Source organism: Amblyomma mixtum, chromosome 7, assembly GCF_055824585.1.
Source record: "Amblyomma mixtum isolate Tamu chromosome 7, ASM5582458v1, whole genome shotgun sequence".
Classification (NCBI taxonomy): Eukaryota; Metazoa; Arthropoda; class Arachnida; order Ixodida; family Ixodidae; genus Amblyomma; species Amblyomma mixtum.
The window spans coordinates 54590815-54609794 of NC_143018.1; the positions used below are offsets into that span (position 1 = coordinate 54590815).

At 46.1% G+C, this 18980-nt stretch overlaps 1 protein-coding gene across 1 annotated transcript in view; it reads left to right on the forward strand.

The window, feature by feature from the left end:
• The window catches only part of LOC149336110 (uncharacterized), a 19059-nt gene extending 289 nt beyond the window's left edge, over positions 1–18770 (forward strand). The window contains exons 2-5 of the mRNA XM_089554658.1: positions 2167–2305; positions 8121–8260; positions 17741–17843; positions 18497–18770. Of these exons, the coding sequence (XP_089410784.1) occupies positions 2167–2305; positions 8121–8260; positions 17741–17843; positions 18497–18770 (656 nt within the window). The remainder of the gene's footprint in view (positions 1–2166; positions 2306–8120; positions 8261–17740; positions 17844–18496) is intronic.
• The last annotated feature ends 210 nt before the right edge of the window (positions 18771–18980 follow it).

Genomic DNA, 18980 nt, shown 5'->3' on the forward strand with positions numbered 1-18980 from the left:
CTAGGCGGCATCCCAACACCTGCCCGCCTCGTAAGTGCCCGGAGATGTTGTTGTTGTGACTGAGAGAAGGATGAAAAGGAAATTGCACGGGCCTGCTACTGGCTCTAGCCAAGCCACCACCGCTGCCAACGTGCAGATAGAGGAGAGGTAAGAGATCAGAGGAAAGAGAAAAAACTACCGACGATTACGTTACTTCCTAATGCGAAATTTGAGCGCACCAAATAAGCTGTTTCACCTTTTCGATAGTGAGTCAACCCCAGCTGCGGAGTTGGTTTCAGGGACAACGCCGCCGATGCCGACACAAACAATATGATACCCTCGCTTCCGCAGCGCTAAGAACCAGGTCTAGCCGTGGGAAGGTGGTCACGTATTCGTCGACGTGCCGGGGCCTACGTGAAATAACCGGCGCGTCGGCAACTGAAGAGCACCCTATCCGCCACACAAGAACAGGGGGGGGGGGGGGGGGACCCTTTCCTCCTCTTTCTGCATGGCGGCGACGGTGTTCTATGCAGTCACGTTATCTTGACTCTCTAGCGGCGTCAGCGGCATCCAGCGGTATCAGTCGGTCGCTGCTAGCGCTGGGGGGATGAAAGGGGGGCGGAGCTGGTTACGAGGCCGACGACAACGCCGACGACGACGCGAAACCCAGGAACGGACGCCAAAGAGCTGCGCTCTAAAATGAATAGTAGCGAGTTCGATAATTAAGCCTCTACTAGTCCGCTGTTTTCTAGCTCGGCATGTTTCTGTATCAGCCACCGGGAACGCATGGTTAATGTCCCCACCGGTTGCGTGACCTCAAATATCTGCAAAAGCATCGTCTAGGTGTCGAAAGCACAGCGGAGCCGTGGGGGGGGGGGGGGGGGGGCGAGTTTGCATAGCTTTGCTATTTTACGCTAAGCGGAGCAAATCGCCAATGTTCCGCGGCAGCTGTACTACGTCGTGCTTTCCATGCGAGGTATATTTGCAATGTTTCGTGGTTTGCGGCTCCGCACGATATTTTCGCTACACATCACACGCGTCACAAGGCGCAAAGCTCCCGCTGAGGTTTGCCATTTACGCCACGTAGCGTAAACGTTGCGTAATTCTAAGGCAATGTCCTTAAATGGGCTCCTACTTCAAGTCGTGTAACTGAAGCCCGTTCTAGTTGCTCCTCTTCCTTCGCTCTCCTGGGCTTGGTGCGTGCCAATCCGCTTGGGTGCAAAGCCAAGACATGCCAAAGTCAAAATCCAAGCCTTGGGCCAGCGAACCAGGGAGGAGAACAGGAGAACGGAGCGATAAGCAAAAAGAATGAGGAGAAATTGGAAAGACCCCGTCGTGTAAAGAAAAATGTAAAAAAGGGAGGGAATCGAAAGAAGATGGGGACGAAGTAGAATTAAAAAAAAAACAAAGAGAGAGAGGAAGAAATATGTTAAGAATAAGAGACAGAAAAGGCGGGGACAAGGCAGCTCTCGCCGAATGTATTAACTTAGCCGTAGGCTTACTTAGCCTTGTTTTTTCAAGAGCCAGTGTCAAAAGTCTGAATGCTTGCTCCTCGCAATCGTTTCTGGTCTCGCACTGACATGAGATGCAACTGTCGTGTTGACTAATGGGTGTGACGCGGTAGTGTTGCTTTATTGCCTTTGCTCAGGCGCGGGGATATTATTTCTCACTTCGCTGTTAAAACATCCACTACTTTAGAACAGCAGTCTACTTGTGCAATCATACCAAGTGCTTCTGCCATGTTCCATAGCGGAAAATCCCAGACATTCAATGCTGTGCACAGTCCTTGTCCGCAGGTTTCACCTGCCACGAGCTTTTGACTATAAGCGAACGTGTTAATACGGCGTCATCTGTCATTTAAGCTTAATGTAACGTCATTTCCCTGCTGTTTTATTCTTGGCGCCGTATCATTACAGCAGCATTAAGGGGAAAGTAATGTCCTCATGAGTGAGGTATTTAATTAGAATATTGTACAGTTTTTTTTTCATTTCAGGGATATCAGTCTGCCCCAGGAACCCATCAGGTGCATTTGCGAAGTTAAGTTAAAACCCGACGAAAAACTAGCCAAAAATGGCCTCTGGCGCGGCGCATGAACATTTTTTTTTGCGTGTACTATATTACGTGTACTAAATAATTAATTTTTCTTTTAATGGATATCAAATTCTTCATTGCGCATTTATGTTTCAGATGCGACTGCTGACCAATTCCAGAAATGTAGTGTTGGAAATGGCACTGTCTGCTACTGGAACCTGGCGATAAAGTATGTTGTGAGAGGTCTCGTTGCACAGTTGACAATGGAGACGGAGCGCCTGAAGATGCTATGCGAGTGAGTGCACAAGATTTGCAGCCATATTGTTGTGCCATGTTGTGTTGCCGTACATTCACAGCGACCGTAGTCAACGAACGCGAAGGGAGAAAGGTACGAGGGAGAGCTTTGTGCAACATTTACCGCGCCTCTTCTCTGCTATTTTTCTTCTTGAGGGTGCTTCCTCGCTCAGCTGCCGCTGTGATTATTGCACTGAACCGAAAACTACTGTCGGTAGCCACTTGGGAGGCGATAAAAGCGAAGCCGCATCTCCCGCGGTGACAGATGCGCACCTGAGAATGCTCCCTTCTTTTGGTGTGCCCGCCTCAAGGCTGTCGCGGAGGTGCCAGTTAAGGGTGGCCTGAGCCTCTGTCTAAGGTCGGTAGGTCACGTCCGGAATGCGCCGCAACATCCTGCTCAAAATCTCTTCCTCCGATCTCCGCTTAGTAGGCTGTTTGTTATGAAACGTAGAGTTTCAGGCAGGTTCTCGATTTTATGTAGGCTTCTTCGCCTTTGTCGACTACTTCCTCGTCTTTCAAGTTCAATGATATAGCAAAGATAACTTATCGACAAACCATGCACTCCAGGCTCGTAGTGTGCGCTATATATGGCCGTATCGATAGTCGTGCGTTCAAGAGCTCATGGTTACTATTTACTGCAGGCCAACTTGTGTCAGCGATTTTTGCGCACGTGTTACTTCCATTCTCATCCTTCGCGTATTATTTATTATTTATTAATGCTTCGGTAGGAGCCATGTAGTGAAGTAAAAGTGTCCGGTTTTGTCCAGCGTAGTGTTGTGCACGCTTACCACTCCCTGCCCCGAGCAGGTGGCAAGAACTGCCTGCCATGGTCGGGCCGTAAAAAGAAACCATGGTCGGGTGGTGCCAAAGTGGAGAAAGAGAAATCCTCCTGTCAACTTGAAGGGGAAAACAGCGTGAGGCCGGAAGGTACCTTCCTCCGGCGTAGTGTTGAGTACACTTCCCGCCTGCCACCGGGATACATGGAAGATTCGCCTGCTATGGTTTGTAGAAGGCAAAGTGGAAAGAAAGGTCCCCCTCGCCACCTGTAGAGGCACGAAGTTAACTGCACGCGAAGATCCCACGAAAATGACCTCTAATGAGTCAGCAGAAATGAAAATGAAGACGGGTGACTCAAAAAAGGTCACAGCAAAGTTCCTCAGCAGTTTGCTCAGCAGAGTTGAGTGCAGAGCCTTCGAGGGCAAAGTATATAAGTATATAACTCAAAGTATATAAGAAAATATGAGAAACAGAAAAAGCGGAAGGTAACTAACTAAAATCGAGGAGAAGACGCAATGTTAGATAGATAGATCTTTATTTAGACAACAAGGTCTCGGATGCAGGGGCAAAAGGCAGATGCACTCTGCCTGACGGGGCCCAAGCACCCGACACAATGCTCACGACAAGCGGCAAAAGAAGCAAGAGCTTCATACACTCTCATTAGAAAAAACAACACATAATTATACAAGGTAAAAGTAGGAGGAAGGTGCATACTTTTGCAATGACATAATTAAAGTAAATATTTTCAAGACACATCACAACAAGAAAAACACGAGAATTCAAAGAGTTGACGGAAAAAACAGGGACATCAAGAATTTTAATCATTCGGGCGAGAAAGGAGGTAAGCTTTAGCATTTCTATTGAATGACTTTTGGGAAACAGATTTCTGAATAATTTCTATGGCCTGTGTATGTTTATTTAGAAGACTGGGAATTAAATATGAAAGCATTTCGGTTCCATAGTTAGTCCTTACAAATGGTACTCTGTAACTTACGTGCCTTAATTTATAAGGCGCGTCACTACTAGAGTTTAATTGAACATATTTAGTGGGACGATGTTTGAAATCGTTAAACACATAAGAAAGCAGTTTCAACTCAAATAATTCATTGACTTTTAGAATAGAATGCTTAGTGAAGTACAAACCTGTATGATCATTGTATGCAAGGTTTTCGACATATCGTATTGCTTTTTTCTGTAATGTTATCAGCCTCGTGAGGTTATTTTTCGTTGTAGATCCCCAAACAAGTAAACAATAATGAAGATGTGATTGAATTAGGGTATAATATAACTGCCACTTCAGCCATTTCGGAACAAGGTCTCGAAGTTTATATAATACACATAATGACCTTGATATGCTGGCATGAATCTTATTAATATGCAGGGTCCAACTCAAGTGTTCTTCAAAGATTATGCCTAAAAATTTGTAGGAAGAAACACGCTCAATTACGCTATTTTTGAATGTAAGATTAATTTCACTGTTATCAGGCTTGTTACGTGCCTTAAATACAATAAGCTTTGTTTTATTAACATTTAACTCTAGTTTATTTATATTCAACCATAAAGACAATTCTTGTAACCATGCATTTGCCTCAGCCTGAATATTACTAAGATGCATGCCAGAAAAAAATACACTGGTATCATCTGCATATAAAATTATTGTGGGAGTTCGAGGGATGGCTATTATATCGTTGATATAAAGAATGAAAAATACTGGACCCAAAATAGACCCTTGTGGGACACCGTATATTAATTGACCAGGTTGTGATTGATGACCATTCAAACATGTATACTGAACGCGACCGGAAAGATAAGTACGGATCAGATTTAAGGCAACTCCTCGAATGCCGTAAAAAGGTAGCTTATAAAATAAAATATCATGTTTAACTGAATCAAATGCCTTCCTGAAATCTAAAAAAAGTCCAACTGTAAATTGTTTGTCATCCATATTAGAAAATATTTTTTCCTTTATACTAAGCAATGCCATTTCTGTTGACTTCTTCTCACGAAATCCGAACTGTTCGTTAACAAAAATTTGTCTGTCGTCAAAGAACTTACACAGTCTGATTTTGAACAAATATTCCAGCAGTTTAGAAAACAAAGGGAGTACAGATATAGGTCTGTAGTTGTTTATATTGTCATAAGGGCCACCTTTGTGTAAAACAACCACTCTGGCAATTTTCATACCATCTGGAAAAATACCTTGAACTAACGCGTTGTTACATATATGCTGCAAGGGCAAGCTAATTAGATCGGCAACAGCAATAATAGGCTCGGCCTTAATTTCATCTGCGCCTGCCGCAGTGGATTTGTCTAGGCTTCTAAGAAATGTGAATACTTCATGTTCGCTGCAAGGATTCAAGAATATGGAACTACCAATTGGAGAGGCAATATACTGAGCAATTTCATGATTTCTATCCTGCTTCTGAGATGATTCGCCAGAGGATAGGAAATGAGCATTAAACTTGTCTGCCAAAGCAGCGCCACTGTATTCAACACCATTGAATGTTAATGTGCTGGGAATATGGGTTGTCGCCCTTCCCATGAGGTCGCTCAAACAATCCCATATTTTCTTAGGGCAATTGGAGACTGCTGAAAATTTATTCTGATAATACTGTTTCTTAGCTTTTTTAATATCAGAGCCTAACTTATTTCTAAGTTTTTTGTATTCCTTAAGTATGACTGGATCTTTTGATTGGATGAATTTGTCAAAAAGCCTGTCACGGGTTTGAATTCGTCGATATAACTCTCTCGTAACCCACGGCTTTCGAGACTTTTTGTGAGTTTTTCCCACTGTCAAAGGAAATGCGGTATCATATTTGCTTTTTACTAACTGAAGAAAGATATTGTACGCTATACTAGGATTTAACTCATTGTAAACTTCGCTCCAGGCAGTGCTTTCCATCATGGATCTAAACCTAGCTAAGTTTTCTTGATTGAAACTGCGATATACTATCTGGGGAGTTGGTACTTGCTTCCTTTTTTTTATCGCCCGAGGAAAAAAACAGAATATAGGCAGATGGTCGCTCAAATCAAATGTAAGCACACCTGATAGCACTCTTGATAACTCATGATTTGTAACACATAAATCTAATAATGAGTCCCTCTCTAAGGTTATTCTTGTTGGTGACTGAATAACATTGGTGCAGAGAAATGCATCAATGGTTTCACAAAAAAGACGTCGCGGGGAGCTGTTTGTCAAAAGATCAATGTTAAAGTCTCCAACCAAAACAACAGGGATATTTACGATACAAGCATATTCAAGAAGATCACGCACAAACTTGATAAATTCGGTACTTTCACTAGATGGGGGCCGATAAATGCAAGCGATCAGTGTTCCATGACATTTTATAGCAACCGATTCGTAGTGGGTATCGACAAGAGAAAAATCTGATAAAACTTCATAGTCAAGGTTTTCTTTAACATACAATGCGACGCCACCTCCTCTACGGTTTTCTCTGAACACGCCTTCAAACTTGTAGCCACGAAAGAAGATAACATCATTTTGATTTGTGAACCATGTTTCGGTGTACGCTAGTATATCAAATCTGTGATTCAGGGAATCCAAAGCTGATTGCATTTCAAAGTGCTTATTTTTTAGACTTCTAATATTCACATGAAAGACTGACATCCTGTCATTTTCGTGAACAAGACAACTGCGCACCGCAGAGTTAAAAGATAAAGCATTGTAGTAAAGAGGCTGTGTTTGTGATGCCATCAAAGAAAAATAATGAAAAAAACTGATCAGTAAGGCGAAGTAGAGGCGGTGCCTGCTCAGATGATATTTTCCAGGTCAGCAACACACGCGATCCGTATTGCCGTTTCACCCTGGCACTTGCGTACAAAAAGCTTTCCATTACTGTGCCAAGCATATTCGTACTGCTTTTCTGTGGCCCTTGTCCTCATCATCCACATGAGCTTTTTGTTCTGCGCTGTTAAATTGTCAAGAAAGTACACTGTGGATTCAGCTTCCCGCATACTTTGCTTCTTTGCCATCCATTGGTCCTTCATTACACGTGAGGAAAAGCGAACCAGAACTGCCGGGGTTTTGCCACGTTTAGCGGGCAGTCTATGAAGGCCTTCAACGTCGTGCTCAGTCAACTGAGGAAGCTCTAGGTCCTGGGCTATAGCATTGATTTTTTGGAACAAGTTTTCATTTTTGGTTTGCGCAAGTCCATGTACTTCCAAGTTATTCCGCCTGCTGTACTGTTCCAGACTGTTTATTTGCTGTCGTAGTTCGCAGACTTCGGTGTTAGTGTTCTCTGACTGAATCTGTGCCTCAATCTTTTCAACCCTTTTCGATAAAGTGACAATCTCAGTGGACTGAAGCTGCATTTTGGCCAGCACTTCATCATACTGATCTGAAAGATGCTGAACAGACTTTTCCATACTTTCCACTGTCTCTTTTACCTGGAAAAGGATATCTAACTTCTGTTTGATTTCCGGTAGTTCACAGAGCTTTTTGTTGATTTCCATTAGCATCCTTTCTGTCAGAGACTGCTCCTTCTGTACCTTTGTTACAATGTTTGAGCCTCGAGCAGCTGAAACTACACATGTTTGACACTTCCAACTTTTTTTATCGATATCTGTCATTGCTTTGTAGGCAGCTTTCGTCGTATTAGAACAAGCGCCTAAGTGGTAACCGTATCGGCATTCTGAGCAGGTAAGGGTTAACGCATAGTCCTCACATAATGACAATGATGCGACGCCGTATTTTTCCGTAACTGCAATTTCTTCGCACGAAAAAAAGATAAAAATATGTGGAGATTCTATCGGCCAAAAATAACCGAGACATGTGTATACTTAAACGGTTTATTGCTGCTCTGGTCTCGACGTGCAGCCTAGCGTGAAGGTAGAGGTTCTATAGTTTAAACAGAACATTTTCATACAGGACAGTGCTGGCGAGAAGTGGATGAAGATGGTATTATAGACCAATTTTATATTTCAGTACCGTTACTCGAATAGAGCCCAGAATTGGTTGTGCAATGACTACTATTTGGGATTTCGCTGCAATAGTTGCTCCCTTTTACTTCTGTCACCAGACATATTGCACTGCCGCACCTGCCCGTGTGTGCAAAGTATTACGCAAGCTGCAGCCAGGAGGAGAAGGCTCTCTTCAGCAGACAAGAGCGCGCTTACCAGACGCTGCGGACTGAGCTCATGGATCAGACCAAGTGCGAAGGTTAGTGGACACTGCGAACGATGATTGCACGCAACTTGGTTTTGCGTAGCCAGAAGACCATTAAATGTAACGTGAGATATCTCTTGCCTCAGATAGTATCGTCTGTGCCGAAAGTAACCAAACAACGGGGTTTCTTTCCTTCACAGCCGTAGGGTGGAGCCCTCATGGCACCTCAGAAGACAAAAATGTATTGAAAGGCGAGGACAAGAGTTCTGGCAGGGTTCTGGGAAGGGTTTATGGTGTGGCATTGTATAGGTTAACATGGTAAGATAAGATATGGCGTGGTATGGCATGGTATGGTATGGCGCATGGTAAGGTACGACACTGTACGGTATGGTATGGCATGGCACGGTACGATGTGGTATAGTATGATAATGTATGTCATTTATGGTATGGCACAGTTTGGTATGGTGTATTATGGTATGGTATGGTATGTATGGTATGGTATGGTATGGTATGGTGTATTATGGTATGGTATGGTATGGTAGCGTACGGCGTTCCACAACACTGCTAAGAGATAAAACTCTATTGGTTACTCCTCGCATAAGACGGGAGAACTATACGCACCTAACCTGGTTTCTACGTAGCCACGATGGTCTTTTGTGCTCGTTTTTTGTGTTGTTTGTTTATCACCACTTTTTGGCTATATCGTGCCAAAAGACATGCGCTTTCGCAAAGCATGCAGGCAAAGCAACCCCTTCAGCGCACGTAACTAGTAGATATAACCATATCTGGTCCAGCCACAGTGCCGAGGCTAACCGCGTTTTCGAAATTCGAAAATCTGACGTGGCTACTACTAATGACCGGCTACAAATCTCTGAGTGCAATCAAGTGTCTAACTATTATAGTTCAAAATTATTTTTTATCAAAAATTTTTAAGCGGCTATATAGTTAACAATATTTACCTGTTTCCAGATGTCCACCAGTGCAGTATTATTGTGCCGGAAACACCTCATTCACATCTAAAAAAGCCCATTTTTAAAACTAGGTGGCGTTCCTCGCTGAAACATCCGGTATAACTAGGATGCTGCATTTCCTGCTCTTCCTCCGTGGATGTCTTTTAATAAATCTGTGCTGGAATGCGAAAAAAGAGACGGTAACTTTCATATGAGCCAGTTATGGCATATGCTGATGGTGATCGAAAAAACATGTGCGATGGCAACTAAGACAAATGAAGGCCACAGGAAGCGGAAAGAGCACGCTCTGCCATTCTTTGACGTACATGTGGGCCAGTGGGCGGAAATTGTTACTCATCCTACGATTAGATCTGACAGGGTTTTCGGTTAGGCCAGTAAGCTAGAGTTCACTGGCTGGCTAGATTATTTTAATGCGCCAACATTAGAGCGGTCGCTGCACAGATGGATGGATGGATGGATGGATGGATGGATGGATGGATGGATGGATGGATGGATGGATGGATGGATGGATGGATGGATGGATGGATGGATGGATGGATGGATGGATGGATGGATGGATGGATGGATGGATGGATGGATGGATGGATGGATGGATGGATGGATGGATGGATGGATGGATGGATGGATGGATGGATGGATGGATGGATGGATGGATGGATGGATGGATGGATGGATGGATGGATGGATGGATGGATGGATGGATGGATGGATGGATGGATGGATGGATGGATGGATGGATGGATGGATGGATGGATGGATGGATGGATGGATGGATGGATGGATGGATGGATGGATGGATGGATGGATGGATGGATGGATGGATGGATGGATGGATGGATGGATGGATGGATGGATGGATGGATGGATGGATGGATGGATGGATGGATGGATGGATGGATGGATGGATGGATGGATGGATGGATGGATGGATGGATGGATGGATGGATGGATGGATGGATGGATGGATGGATGGATGGATGGATGGATGGATGGATGGATGGATGGATGGATGGATGGATGGATGGATGGATGGATGGATGGATGGATGGATGGATGGATGGATGGATGGATGGATGGATGGATGGATGGATGGATGGATGGATGGATGGATGGATGGATGGATGGATGGATGGATGGATGGATGGATGGATGGATGGATGGATGGATGGATGGATGGATGGATGGATGGATGGATGGATGGATGGATGGATGGATGGATGGATGGATGGATGGATGGATGGATGGATGGATGGATGGATGGATGGATGGATGGATGGATGGATGGATGGATGGATGGATGGATGGATGGATGGATGGATGGATGGATGGATGGATGGATGGATGGATGGATGGATGGATGGATGGATGGATGGATGGATGGATGGATGGATGGATGGATGGATGGATGGATGGATGGATGGATGGATGGATGGATGGATGGATGGATGGATGGATGGATGGATGGATGGATGGATGGATGGATGGATGGATGGATGGATGGATGGATGGATGGATGGATGGATGGATGGATGGATGGATGGATGGATGGATGGATGGATGGATGGATGGATGGATGGATGGATGGATGGATGGATGGATGGATGGATGGATGGATGGATGGATGGATGGATGGATGGATGGATGGATGGATGGATGGATGGATGGATGGATGGATGGATGGATGGATGGATGGATGGATGGATGGATGGATGGATGGATGGATGGATGGATGGATGGATGGATGGATGGATGGATGGATGGATGGATGGATGGATGGATGGATGGATGGATGGATGGATGGATGGATGGATGGATGGATGGATGGATGGATGGATGGATGGATGGATGGATGGATGGATGGATGGATGGATGGATGGATGGATGGATGGATGGATGGATGGATGGATGGATGGATGGATGGATGGATGGATGGATGGATGGATGGATGGATGGATGGATGGATGGATGGATGGATGGATGGATGGATGGATGGATGGATGGATGGATGGATGGATGGATGGATGGATGGATGGATGGATGGATGGATGGATGGATGGATGGATGGATGGATGGATGGATGGATGGATGGATGGATGGATGGATGGATGGATGGATGGATGGATGGATGGATGGATGGATGGATGGATGGATGGATGGATGGATGGATGGATGGATGGATGGATGGATGGATGGATGGATGGATGGATGGATGGATGGATGGATGGATGGATGGATGGATGGATGGATGGATGGATGGATGGATGGATGGATGGATGGATGGATGGATGGATGGATGGATGGATGGATGGATGGATGGATGGATGGATGGATGGATGGATGGATGGATGGATGGATGGATGGATGGATGGATGGATGGATGGATGGATGGATGGATGGATGGATGGATGGATGGATGGATGGATGGATGGATGGATGGATGGATGGATGGATGGATGGATGGATGGATGGATGGATGGATGGATGGATGGATGGATGGATGGATGGATGGATGGATGGATGGATGGATGGATGGATGGATGGATGGATGGATGGATGGATGGATGGATGGATGGATGGATGGATGGATGGATGGATGGATGGATGGATGGATGGATGGATGGATGGATGGATGGATGGATGGATGGATGGATGGATGGATGGATGGATGGATGGATGGATGGATGGATGGATGGATGGATGGATGGATGGATGGATGGATGGATGGATGGATGGATGGATGGATGGATGGATGGATGGATGGATGGATGGATGGATGGATGGATGGATGGATGGATGGATGGATGGATGGATGGATGGATGGATGGATGGATGGATGGATGGATGGATGGATGGATGGATGGATGGATGGATGGATGGATGGATGGATGGATGGATGGATGGATGGATGGATGGATGGATGGATGGATGGATGGATGGATGGATGGATGGATGGATGGATGGATGGATGGATGGATGGATGGATGGATGGATGGATGGATGGATGGATGGATGGATGGATGGATGGATGGATGGATGGATGGATGGATGGATGGATGGATGGATGGATGGATGGATGGATGGATGGATGGATGGATGGATGGATGGATGGATGGATGGATGGATGGATGGATGGATGGATGGATGGATGGATGGATGGATGGATGGATGGATGGATGGATGGATGGATGGATGGATGGATGGATGGATGGATGGATGGATGGATGGATGGATGGATGGATGGATGGATGGATGGATGGATGGATGGATGGATGGATGGATGGATGGATGGATGGATGGATGGATGGATGGATGGATGGATGGATGGATGGATGGATGGATGGATGGATGGATGGATGGATGGATGGATGGATGGATGGATGGATGGATGGATGGATGGATGGATGGATGGATGGATGGATGGATGGATGGATGGATGGATGGATGGATGGATGGATGGATGGATGGATGGATGGATGGATGGATGGATGGATGGATGGATGGATGGATGGATGGATGGATGGATGGATGGATGGATGGATGGATGGATGGATGGATGGATGGATGGATGGATGGATGGATGGATGGATGGATGGATGGATGGATGGATGGATGGATGGATGGATGGATGGATGGATGGATGGATGGATGGATGGATGGATGGATGGATGGATGGATGGATGGATGGATGGATGGATGGATGGATGGATGGATGGATGGATGGATGGATGGATGGATGGATGGATGGATGGATGGATGGATGGATGGATGGATGGATGGATGGATGGATGGATGGATGGATGGATGGATGGATGGATGGATGGATGGATGGATGGATGGATGGATGGATGGATGGATGGATGGATGGATGGATGGATGGATGGATGGATGGATGGATGGATGGATGGATGGATGGATGGATGGATGGATGGATGGATGGATGGATGGATGGATGGATGGATGGATGGATGGATGGATGGATGGATGGATGGATGGATGGATGGATGGATGGATGGATGGATGGATGGATGGATGGATGGATGGATGGATGGATGGATGGATGGATGGATGGATGGATGGATGGATGGATGGATGGATGGATGGATGGATGGATGGATGGATGGATGGATGGATGGATGGATGGATGGATGGATGGATGGATGGATGGATGGATGGATGGATGGATGGATGGATGGATGGATGGATGGATGGATGGATGGATGGATGGATGGATGGATGGATGGATGGATGGATGGATGGATGGATGGATGGATGGATGGATGGATGGATGGATGGATGGATGGATGGATGGATGGATGGATGGATGGATGGATGGATGGATGGATGGATGGATGGATGGATGGATGGATGGATGGATGGATGGATGGATGGATGGATGGATGGATGGATGGATGGATGGATGGATGGATGGATGGATGGATGGATGGATGGATGGATGGATGGATGGATGGATGGATGGATGGATGGATGGATGGATGGATGGATGGATGGATGGATGGATGGATGGATGGATGGATGGATGGATGGATGGATGGATGGATGGATGGATGGATGGATGGATGGATGGATGGATGGATGGATGGATGGATGGATGGATGGATGGATGGATGGATGGATGGATGGATGGATGGATGGATGGATGGATGGATGGATGGATGGATGGATGGATGGATGGATGGATGGATGGATGGATGGATGGATGGATGGATGGATGGATGGATGGATGGATGGATGGATGGATGGATGGATGGATGGATGGATGGATGGATGGATGGATGGATGGATGGATGGATGGATGGATGGATGGATGGATGGATGGATGGATGGATGGATGGATGGATGGATGGATGGATGGATGGATGGATGGATGGATGGATGGATGGATGGATGGATGGATGGATGGATGGATGGATGGATGGATGGATGGATGGATGGATGGATGGATGGATGGATGGATGGATGGATGGATGGATGGATGGATGGATGGATGGATGGATGGATGGATGGATGGATGGATGGATGGATGGATGGATGGATGGATGGATGGATGGATGGATGGATGGATGGATGGATGGATGGATGGATGGATGGATGGATGGATGGATGGATGGATGGATGGATGGATGGATGGATGGATGGATGGATGGATGGATGGATGGATGGATGGATGGATGGATGGATGGATGGATGGATGGATGGATGGATGGATGGATGGATGGATGGATGGATGGATGGATGGATGGATGGATGGATGGATGGATGGATGGATGGATGGATGGATGGATGGATGGATGGATGGATGGATGGATGGATGGATGGATGGATGGATGGATGGATGGATGGATGGATGGATGGATGGATGGATGGATGGATGGATGGATGGATGGATGGATGGATGGATGGATGGATGGATGGATGGATGGATGGATGGATGGATGGATGGATGGATGGATGGATGGATGGATGGATGGATGGATGGATGGATGGATGGATGGATGGATGGATGGATGGATGGATGGATGGATGGATGGATGGATGGATGGATGGATGGATGGATGGATGGATGGATGGATGGATGGATGGATGGATGGATGGATGGATGGATGGATGGATGGATGGATGGATGGATGGATGGATGGATGGATGGATGGATGGATGGATGGATGGATGGATGGATGGATGGATGGATGGATGGATGGATGGATGGATGGATGGATGGATGGATGGATGGATGGATGGATGGATGGATGGATGGATGGATGGATGGATGGATGGATGGATGGATGGATGGATGGATGGATGGATGGATGGATGGATGGATGGATGGATGGATGGATGGATGGATGGATGGATGGATGGATGGATGGATGGATGGATGGATGGATGGATGGATGGATGGATGGATGGATGGATGGATGGATGGATGGATGGATGGATGGATGGATGGATGGATGGATGGATGGATGGATGGATGGATGGATGGATGGATGGATGGATGGATGGATGGATGGATGGATGGATGGATGGATGGATGGATGGATGGATGGATGGATGGATGGATGGATGGATGGATGGATGGATGGATGGATGGATGGATGGATGGATGGATGGATGGATGGATGGATGGATGGATGGATGGATGGATGGATGGATGGATGGATGGATGGATGGATGGATGGATGGATGGATGGATGGATGGATGGATGGATGGATGGATGGATGGATGGATGGATGGATGGATGGATGGATGGATGGATGGATGGATGGATGGATGGATGGATGGATGGATGGATGGATGGATGGATGGATGGATGGATGGATGGATGGATGGATGGATGGATGGATGGATGGATGGATGGATGGATGGATGGATGGATGGATGGATGGATGGATGGATGGATGGATGGATGGATGGATGGATGGATGGATGGATGGATGGATGGATGGATGGATGGATGGATGGATGGATGGATGGATGGATGGATGGATGGATGGATGGATGGATGGATGGATGGATGGATGGATGGATGGATGGATGGATGGATGGATGGATGGATGGATGGATGGATGGATGGATGGATGGATGGATGGATGGATGGATGGATGGATGGATGGATGGATGGATGGATGGATGGATGGATGGATGGATGGATGGATGGATGGATGGATGGATGGATGGATGGATGGATGGATGGATGGATGGATGGATGGATGGATGGATGGATGGATGGATGGATGGATGGATGGATGGATGGATGGATGGATGGATGGATGGATGGATGGATGGATGGATGGATGGATGGATGGATGGATGGATGGATGGATGGATGGATGGATGGATGGATGGATGGATGGATGGATGGATGGATGGATGGATGGATGGATGGATGGATGGATGGATGGATGGATGGATGGATGGATGGATGGATGGATGGATGGATGGATGGATGGATGGATGGATGGATGGATGGATGGATGGATGGATGGATGGATGGATGGATGGATGGATGGATGGATGGATGGATGGATGGATGGATGGATGGATGGATGGATGGATGGATGGATGGATGGATGGATGGATGGATGGATGGATGGATGGATGGATGGATGGATGGATGGATGGATGGATGGATGGATGGATGGATGGATGGATGGATGGATGGATGGATGGATGGATGGATGGATGGATGGATGGATGGATGGATGGATGGATGGATGGATGGATGGATGGATGGATGGATGGATGGATGGATGGATGGATGGATGGATGGATGGATGGATGGATGGATGGATGGATGGATGGATGGATGGATGGATGGATGGATGGATGGATGGATGGATGGATGGATGGATGGATGGATGGATGGATGGATGGATGGATGGATGGATGGATGGATGGATGGATGGATGGATGGATGGATGGATGGATGGATGGATGGATGGATGGATGGATGGATGGATGGATGGATGGATGGATGGATGGATGGATGGATGGATGGATGGATGGATGGATGGATGGATGGATGGATGGATGGATGGATGGATGGATGGATGGATGGATGGATGGATGGATGGATGGATGGATAGGAGCACCCCCTTTAAAACGGGGTGGTAGCAATTGCCACCATTCTCAGCTTTTCTTTCTTTAGTCTGCAAGCGGAAATGGAAAGCGCCATCTGTGGGTAGCCAGTGGCAGAGGGCCCACCACCGCGGTGGGCACGTGGAAACCTGCATACCGGGCTACGAACGAACTTAGTATACCACCTATATGAACTTAATATACACGTCGGATATAACGAGTCTTATTATGCCACCGCGGATATAAGAACATTTCCTGTGCTAACCTCAGATTTAACGAACTTCAGTGTGCCACCTCGTCTGTGAGGAACTTTAGTGTGTTAACTTCGAAAATAACACTTTCATGTTTTGACCTCTCATTTACCGAGCCTAGTGTACCACCTTGTATATAGCGAACTTCAATAACCTCGGAAATAACAAACCTTTGGCTGCTGACGTATTCAAATGATCAAACGAGGATAACCTTAGGGTTCTTATTATTGCAGGAATCCAGCGCTTGGATGTTCGTCAAGTAAGAATTGAAACACTGCGCTGATGGTTCATTGAGCGTTTGTTCCAGTGTAACGCTAAGAAAACGTGTCACTGAAACTATTACTAACCCGGTCCACCCCTACACGCGGACACTAACAAGATTCACACAAGGCATGCCTATCCATCTATACCAAATAACTCACAGCACGATAAGAAAAATTTGTTTCATCAAACGATTTCTGCCCGCGTCATATGGCTTTGTGTTTTGGAATGAATTGCTTTCGTGAGCCTCTCCTGATATATTGTATATCAGCAATATATATGTGCCGCGTGTGTTAATCACACCAATAAAATAAACTGTCCGTTCGTACTCAACCCCATATTGCCTTTTTCTTCCTAATGTATTCATCTTCGAGCTCTGTTTCACTTTCACATTTAGACGCTTTTACGGCGGCCTGGAAAATGTTACCGTGATTTCTGCCCTCCTTCCTTGCAGAACTGGCGGCACTAAATTCCTGCACGGATGAGAGGATACTGCTAGGTTGCCCATTGCGCCTAGTGATGGTACCCACTCCTGAGAGTGAACGGACCAACTTCGAGTAAGTGGGCCCCTAAACGGAAGGGCTTGCATGGGCATGAAAGAAACTTGACATAAAGCTCAAGAAACCTATAGAAGCAGACGCCGTCGATCTAGTCTAGAAGGGAGACTCACTTTTGTCTACTAATTCCTTGTGAAAAGTATGACAGAGTGAGAAGAGGGACTGAGCAACCACTTTTAGAGAAACGCAGAAAACAATTTATGTACCGTTTTTCCAAATGAAACAAGACATCGTTATTTGTCTCTTAGCCATGTAGCGAAACATTTATGGCAACTTTTAAGCTCTAAACGTGCGTATGGTAAGAGTACCTTCGTCCTCAGCTTTCGAAACCGATTGGTCATTAGTAGTTCCGTAAGAAATTCATTACTGAGCTGAGGAATAAAACCCATAACCCGGATACTTGCGCAAAGACCATACCTGTGAATGTTTAGCGGGATTAAACGATTGCCTTCAAGTATGGCAGTGGTTTAGTTTTTTAGATGAAGAGGGACAATATATTATTGCAGAACGTAACATAGGAACATTCAAATTAGCGAACAGTTTTTAAAAGTGCATTGAACTCTGTTGCTAACAATACCTTATTTCAGGAGTTGTAATTTTCGGCTGCTCTGTCGATCCACAGTCATATCAGACTCCCATTTTGTTCTTTCCAGAGCGGTGTCTAATTTTAGCCAATGCCTCGACGATGCTGTGAAAACTTGCACCGGCCCAGGGACGCTGGAAGCCAAGAGCTACGTGCAGCTATCTGGTGTGACCCTGACGAAACTGTTCTCGAAAACTCACCAACCGCAGGTTACACCATACGGGGGCAGGTACACGACGGTTGCTCCGAGCAGCAGCAGTGCTTTTGCGCCATTCTTGAGCGCCTTGACTATCGTAGTGGCCACATCACTGCTGAGCGTGTCGATATCTACAAGTCGCTGTTGAGCGGGTCGCTTAACGAGCGCTATGTGATGTACACGTGCGTACCTCAAGAAGAGTCGCCGGAAACCAAGCGCTACTATTGTGTTTTTATTCTTGTGTTTTTTTAATGAGCTTTGGATAGCTTTGGTGCTTTGGAAATTTGGCGGTTTAGTGAGCATGAACACTAGAGCATGCTTTGGTGCGGTATGCGGAGATTAACTTGCTGACATTTCA